General features: G+C 36.5%; 1 protein-coding gene across 1 annotated transcript in view; it reads right to left on the bottom strand.

Annotated features, from left to right (window-relative positions):
- Nucleotides 1-8,055, bottom strand: part of RGS22 (regulator of G protein signaling 22) — a gene marked incomplete at its 5' end in the record, with an annotated part of 150,188 nt that overhangs the window by 105,101 nt on the left and 37,032 nt on the right. The window contains 2 exons of the mRNA XM_007934882.2: nt 2,256-2,400; nt 7,542-7,675. Coding sequence (XP_007933073.2) covers nt 2,256-2,400; nt 7,542-7,675 — 279 coding nt within the window. The remainder of the gene's footprint in view (nt 1-2,255; nt 2,401-7,541; nt 7,676-8,055) is intronic.

Genomic DNA, 8,055 nt, shown 5'->3' with positions numbered 1-8,055 from the left:
GTCACTTTAAATATCCAAAATGGCCACCACTTGTAAACATTCAAAATGGCTGCACCCTTGGTCACTTTAAATACCCAAAATGGCTGCCATGTGTAAACAATCAAAATGTCTGCGTCCTCCAGACAGCAGAAAGTCCACAGCTCAGGTTGTCTCCCTCCTTGCTGTTGCCCTTCCTAGTCATAGGCCACCAGAGCAGTTGTCCCTGTAGCCATTGCTGACTGGGACTGATCTTTAGGTCAATTCTCAGGTCCCAACACCACTTGGAAATATTCCAGCTGTCAGAGTAGTTGACAGTCCGCAGTTCCAACCTTCTCTGTACTCACTGTTTTCATTCAGGTTTTTCCACTAGTTGGTGCCTAATCCACATCTGTATAGTTCCTTTCAAAGCTCAGGGTTCCAGGATTATCTTCTGTATCTCTGTCAGTTGGTTTTTCTTTTCTTTGTTGAAGAAGGTCTGTGTCACTTGTCTGCCTATTCCTCCATCTTACTGGAAGTCCCTTTCACCATACTTATTCAATTTGTATGCTGAGCAAATAATCCAAGAAGCTGGATAATATGAAGAAGAATGTGGCATCAGGATTAGAGGAAGAATCATTAACAACCTGTGATAGGCAGATGACACAACTTTGCTTGTGGAAAGTGAGGATGACATGAAGCACTTACTGAAGACTACAGTCTGCAGTATGGATGACACCTCAATATAAATAAAACAAAAATCCCCACAACTAATCCAATAACCAGCTTCACGATGGATGGAGAAAAGACTGAAATTGTCAAGGAACTTCATATTACTTGGTTCTATAATCAACATCAATGGAAGCAGCAGTCAGGGCATCGGACAACGTATTGCATTGGGCAAATCTGCTGCAAAAGACCTCTTTCAAGTGATGAAGAGCAAAGATGGCTCCTTGAAGACTAAGGTGCACCTAACCCAAGCCATGGTATTTTTAATTGCCTCTTATGTATGTGAGAGTTGGACAACGAATAAGGAATACTGAAGAAGAGTTGATGTTTTTGAGTTGTGGTGTTTGAGAAGAATGCTAAGAGTACCATGACTGCTAAAAGGACTAACAAATCTGTTGCAGCCAGGATGCTCATTGGAAGTAATGGCCAGACTTCGTCTCACCTACTTTGGTCATGTTGTTAGAAGGAACCATTCCCTGCAGAAGGATATCATGCTCGGTAAAGTGGAGGGTCAATGAAAAAGGGGAAGACCCTCAACGACATGGATTGACACAGTGGCTGCAACGATGGGCTCAGGTATAGCAAGGATCATGAGGCTGGCACAGGACTGGGCAGTGTTTCATTCTGCTGTACATAGGATTGAGAGTCAACTGGGTGGCACCTAACAACAACAACAATGTCCATTTGTGGTATTTCCGTTATAACAGTACTAGAGAATCAAGGCATCGTTTTAAAAGCCTTATCTGACTAGCCATGGTAAAGATTGAGCATATACTATATAATAACGTGGTAAACAGGCACTCTCATACATATTGATAAAAACACAGATTGATACAACTTTTACAAAAGTCAATTTAGTAATATTTAGAAAAATGTTAAAAGCAGAAGGACTTTGATACAGAAATTTTGCTTTTAGGAATTTATTGTTTAGTTATTGGTGTTAGTTTTTAGGAGTCAGCTCCAATTAGTGGCGACTTCATATATAACAGAAAAAAGCTCTGCCCAGTCCTGTACCCTTTCATGACCATGACTATGTTTGAGTCTGGTGTTTCAGTGACTGTGTCAGTTGATGTCATCAAGGGTCTCTTCCTTATCTCACTGACCCTCCACTTGACCAACTATGATGTCCAGCAATTTGCCTTTCCTGATGTGTTCAAAGTAAGCTGAAGTTTCATCATCCTTCCTTCTAAGGAACATTCTAGTTGTATTTCTTCTAAGACAGATTTGTTCATTCTTTTGCAGTTTGTGTTATATTCAACATTCTTTCCTAACACCACAATTTAAATCCATCAATTCTTCTGTCTTCTTTCTTCACTGCCCAGCTTTTGCATGTATATACGGCAACTGAAAAGATCGTGGCTTGGTTCAGACACACCTTAGCCATCTTCTTTGTTTTAAAGATGTCTTTTGCAGCAGATCTGCCCAATACAATAGTTAGTTTGATTTCTTGATTGCTGCTTCAATGGATGTTTATTGTTGGTCCAAATAGAATAAAATCTTTGATACTTTGATTTTTCTTCATTTATCATGATGTTTATTGGTCTAGTTGTGAAGATTTTCATTTTCCTCACATTCAAGTGTAATGCATACTGAATGCTATATAGACTTTGTCCTTTATCAGTAAGTGCTTCCAGTTGCAAGGCTGTATAATCTGCTTCTATGTACATACTAATATAAGGGAAATATAGCAAGTGTACAAGAATATCCATTGCTACACTGTTTGTAATAAAAAAATATTAGAAACAATTCCCATGTCTATCAGAGTACAAATACAAAGTCTGATATACAATGAAAGATAACTAGATATAAGAAGAGATAAGACCGTAAAAACAGGAATTAACAGAAAAAATAAACTGTGGTTTATTTACCACTATAGTATATTTACTGCTAAGAAAAACCTCTAAGATATATTATTAAGAAAACCAAAGGGCAAAGTTGTTGTTGTTGTTATTTGCCGTCGAGTCGGCCGAAGTTAGCATATAAAATCAAAAACCAAAACCACTGCCATCAAGTAAATTCTGACTCATAGGTCAGAGAAGAACTGCCCCCCCCCATAGTGTTTCCAAGGCTGTAAATCTTTATGGAAGCAGGCTATCATATCATTCTCCCATAGTAAGTATATAGTACACCACTATTTTTGAACTATGTGTGTATTTCTAAAATTTCTAAAATAAAATAATTAAATTTTAATGCTAAGTAGCAAAAAGCCTTTCTAGTTGTTCTCTAATGTATATGGAATAATGTTGAACAACCTTACTGTATTCTACACAAGCCATAGCCTCATCTACTTTGAGAACAGAAAAACTAGATGGTGCCCCCCTTCCACTATTGATCATTCTGCTCAGGGCTGCAATGGATGCTGATAGAATGGTAGAAAAATGTGGGACAGAACTAAAATTCTTAAAAAGTCCAGAAGTAGTGGGCTAGTTGAAACTAGAGGATACCCCAAGACTATTCTCTTGAAATAGTTTAGAACCTTGAATCAAAACATCCCAAGGCAATCTTTTAGATAACAGATTGACTCACCAAATAATAAATTTCACCCATGATTATTGTGCTCCTTTAAAAAACCATCTATATGAAACCAAAAGGTCAGCAATTAATTTTTTAAAAAATGAGAAGGTGAGAGATCAGGGAAACGAGATTACTAAAAATGGAACATTCAAAACACAAATAATGAGAATGTTCACACATTATGAGCAATATAACCAATGTCCCTGAATAATGTGTATAGAAATTGTTGAATGGAAACCTAATATTTTGCGTAAACTTTCACTGAAAACATAATAAATTATCATCAAAAAAGAAAACAAAACACCTTACTGTGACAAATTTAAAAATTCATAATATAACCCCATTTATCTTTTCAGTCTATCTCCTGTCTTCTCAATGTAATACCTTATACTCTACCCATATCAAACAATACATACTTTTCAAAACTCAATTTTCCTCTTGACTCATGCCTACACATTTTTTCATTTGTTTCATCATCTGAAAAATGCAGATAATGCCTTCTTCATGGGATTGGAATAAGAATTAACTTACATAATGCAAGCAAAGTATCCACCTTATGAAAGCTCAATAAATGCTACTTTTTCAAAAATGTTTTTATTGTGATTTAGGTGAAAGTCTACAGAGAAAATTCATTTTCCATATAGCAGTTCACGCATATGTTGTTTCATGACACTGCCTGTAATTCCCCACAATGTAACATCTCTCTTTCCACTTCCTCCCCAAAGTTACCTCTTCCCTGTGTCCTTCCCTCCCATGAACTAACACCTCCACCCCCAGCTATCTCCCTGTACAAACACTGTCCTTCTATTTTCCAGTGATTGATTACTCCAGGGAGTGTATCTACCTGATGTAAATATTCACCCCATATTCCTATCTATTGTGTGGCTGGAAGCCACAGGAGTGAGTTCAGCTCTAGACCTGAAGGGCACCTAGGGGCCATAGTCTCAGGGGTCTCACCAGGCTCTATCAGACCAGCAAACCTGGTTATATATATATATATATATATATATATATATATATATATATATAATTTAGTTTTGTTCTACATTGTTCTCCCACTGTATCCAGGATCTCCTGCACCAATCCCCCTCTGAATCTTTGACAGTGGCAGCCAGACACCATATAATTCTTCTGGTCTCATGGTCATAGAGGCTGAGGCTCACATGGTCTATTATTCCCTTCAATTAATTGCTTCCATGTGTCTTTGGTTTTCCCTGCTCTGGGTGAGGAGATTCCCATCACTGAATAACTGCTACTTTTGGAAATGGCATACAAAGTAATTTGGACCAAATATTCCATTGAGAACAACCAAATAAACTTAAACATATTTTGAAAAATATGCTTGAAAACATGTGAGTACTCAACAAAATATATAAAAGCCTTGTTCCACATCCTACATTGATGATTAGCAACTAGGGTCTTAAAAGCTTTCAAGCAGCCATCTAAGATGCAGCTAATGGTCTCCTAGCATCATAAGTGAAGAAAAGTGCAAAACAAACAAACAAAAACAAAAGGGCATTTGGAAGCAATCAGCCCTAGGACATGATGGTCCTTGAGACCAGAAGAACTAGATGTGCCCGGCTACCAATGCCAATCACTCAGGAAAGGACCAAATCTGGAGATCCTGGATAGAGTGGGAGGGAAAACGTGGAACAAAATCCAAAAACTCAATAATGACCAGAATTACTGATCAGATGGAGTCTGGTGAGACCCCCAATATTATGCTGCTGGAATACATTCTGGACCTGGAATAAAACTCACTCCCAGGGACTGGCTCTCAGCCCAATAGTTAACAAGATGTACATGCAGACCACTCAACTCAGGATGACACACCCACATACTCTATGGAAATACACCTCTTAGAGCAATAGACCATGGGGCACCAGAGGGGCAACATTCACATGGAGGAAATGCAGGACAAACAGGAGTGCATAACTATGAGATGCACAGCCGGAGGGTTACTGGGAAGGGAGGGAAGGAGACTGGGTTAGGGTTGGGCATGGTAAATGGGGAGTGAAACTAAATGTACACATAACAATGAATGTAAAACAAACTCAAAATTAAAAAAAGAAGAAAACATGTGAGTACTAATAATGTATTCAAGAATTATCAGGTCAAAATCAAGAGGACAAAATTTCATAGTAGTGATTATAACATTTGAAGCTGCTTTTCTGTGTGCTTGCTGATCTTGAAGAGCATCTAGCAAACTAAGCAGCATGTTTACGGAATCAAGGGCCCTGGTAAACCTCTCAAACTTTCAGTTGGGACCTCCAAGGGATGCACCCTACTAGTAGTGAGGGCATAATGGAAATAGACAAATCCTTGAACATACTGTAGCATAACTCTGAGTCATTTAGCTGGCTTATAACAATCTCTGGAAGTGGATTAATATTGTTCTAGATTACTAGTACTTGAGTTGTTTAGCAAAACCAAAGGGGGAAAAATACCTTCTGGAAAAAAGATAATGTCAACCTAAGCCTCAGTAAGAAGGAGCTCTGGTGGTGTAGTGGTGTATGGCTGCTAACTAAAAGGTGGGTGGTTCGAACCCACCAGTCACTCCATGGAAGAAAGATGGAGCAGTCTGCTTCCATAAAGATTTACAGCCTTAGAAACTCAATAGGGGTTCTTACAAGTTGGAATCAACTCAATGGCAGTAAGTTTGGTTTGGTTTTTGGAAGCCTCAATAACTTTTACAAACAATTCTTCAAATACAAGGACTCACATAAGATGAAAGAAAATCAGACATAAAAGCAGACAGACAAAAAGAACAAAAAAACAGCCAAAAACAGAACAATGGAAAGAGTCACAGGACCTCCAGATATTAACAGTATCAGACACAGCACAGAATTTAAACAACTACGATCATGGTACGAACATGGAAGATTGATCATTTCAGCAGGAAACTGGACACAGTAAAATATTACATAGCAGATATGAAAAAGAACAAAAAAGAAATTCTAGAAATTAAAAAATATAACTGAATTAACAACTCAATGGACAAAATAACAGCCGATAAGAATATAGTTGAAAAGACAAACAGTGAACTGGAAGATAAGTCAAATGAAAATACCCAGAATAAAGCACAAAGACACTATTGTCTAACATACATTTAATTACAAGTTGAGAATAAGAGAAGAGTAAAATTGGGTTAGAAACAGTATTAGAAGAGATCATAGCTGAGGATTTCCAAAACCAGTGAAAAACATGAAAGCCAGAGATTTAACAACCAAAATGGATTAAGAAAAGAAAACCCACACCTAAACATATCAGAGTAAAACTATAAATAAATGAAATGCAAAATACTTTTAAAGTAGCTGTTGAAAAAGACATTATCTTCAAAAGTAAAATAATTAGCCTGACAGCTAATATTTCAACCAAAACAATGAAAGCTAGAAGAAAATAGAGTGATATATTAAAAGTGAAAGAAAATAGTTGCCAATCTTAAAATATAAACCCAGCAAAAAATACCATTTAAGAATGATTCAAATGTAACATGGATGAACCCTGAAAACAATATGCTAAGTGAAAGAAACCAGACAAAAAGGCTACATATTATGTGATTATGTTTATTAAATATCCAGAATATACAAATCCATAGAGAAAGTAGATTAATGATTATCAAGGGCTGGGGGATGGGGAGTGATTGTTAATGTGTCTAAAGTTTCCTTTTTGGAGTGATGAAATATTCTAGAATTAGATAATGGAGGAGGTTGAACAACTTTGTGAATGCAGTAAAAATTACTGAATTGGATGCTTTTAAATGGCTAAAACGGTGACTCTTGTGTGAATTTTATCTTGATAAAAAAGAATGAAGCTTTAGTAATAAATTATTAAAGAATTATTCACAAGCAGATCCACACCAAAAGGCTATTCTTCAGGCTTAAGGAAAACAATACCAGTTAGAATAAAGAGCAATGGAAAGGGTAAATAAGTAGGCAAATCTAAATGGATAAAATACTATACAGTATTAAGAGCAATGACGATATTCTTCAGAATCATTTGAGTTCCCAGGTCCGAGAAATATGAAAGAGAGCCAAATAAAAACTGGAGAGGAATCTGCTTATAGAAGTCTTCTGATTGTAGAGATCAAAGACGCTACATTCGTTGAGGGTGGAGATCAGAGGCTGCAGATCACAGACACCATCTCTTTAAAATTACTAATTTGGAGTTCTAACCTAATTTAAAGTATGCATGAGAAATATAAGCCTCCAATACAAATCACTGAAATGTAAGAACTCACATTTTTAAAAATGGACTAGTTTTCAATTTCTATTTAATTTTTAAATTCTTTTTAAAAACTTACAATGTGGAAAAGCACTTGGCACACAAAAAGCTGCACCTACCCTTTCTCAGTCACATCATCCTTAGAAGAAACCGGATACCAAGGCTCACTTTTAGAAGGTTTTTGAATTGCTGTTTTCACTCTAGGTGATTTCTTGGGAGATTTAGGAGGTTGTAATGAACTCGATACCTCTCTCTAAAAAGCAGTGAGATAATGAACAAAATAAAAAATGAGCAAAATTTTAAAAAAGGATACAAAATAAAGCATAACTCTGCATATGTATCACAAATTTCTTTTGATCACTTGTTGACTGCTTCCCCTCCAATTTATCATCAATCATATTTCCCACTAGAATAAATCTTTTCTCCTTTTCTAAGTCCCATTTAATCAACCAGAAAACAGAAATATAACACCTATTCTGACCATAAGTTTAAAAAAAAGAAAAGAAAAGAAAATGTCAAAGGCTTGTGTATTTTACTTCTATCATTGTGAATGAAGACTCTTTCCTGGAGGAGAAACTAAGTAAAATATCTTCTTTGTTCTGGTAGCATAGTGCCTAAGGCACTTGACTGCTA

The sequence above is a fragment of the Orycteropus afer genome, unplaced genomic scaffold, assembly GCF_000298275.1.
Source record: "Orycteropus afer afer isolate SDZICR_OR568_19922 unplaced genomic scaffold, OryAfe1.0 scaffold00021, whole genome shotgun sequence".
In the NCBI taxonomy this organism is placed as follows: Eukaryota; Metazoa; Chordata; class Mammalia; order Tubulidentata; family Orycteropodidae; genus Orycteropus; species Orycteropus afer.
The sequence above is the reverse complement of the archived record's forward strand: the minus strand, read 5'-3'. Positions and strand labels throughout refer to the sequence as shown.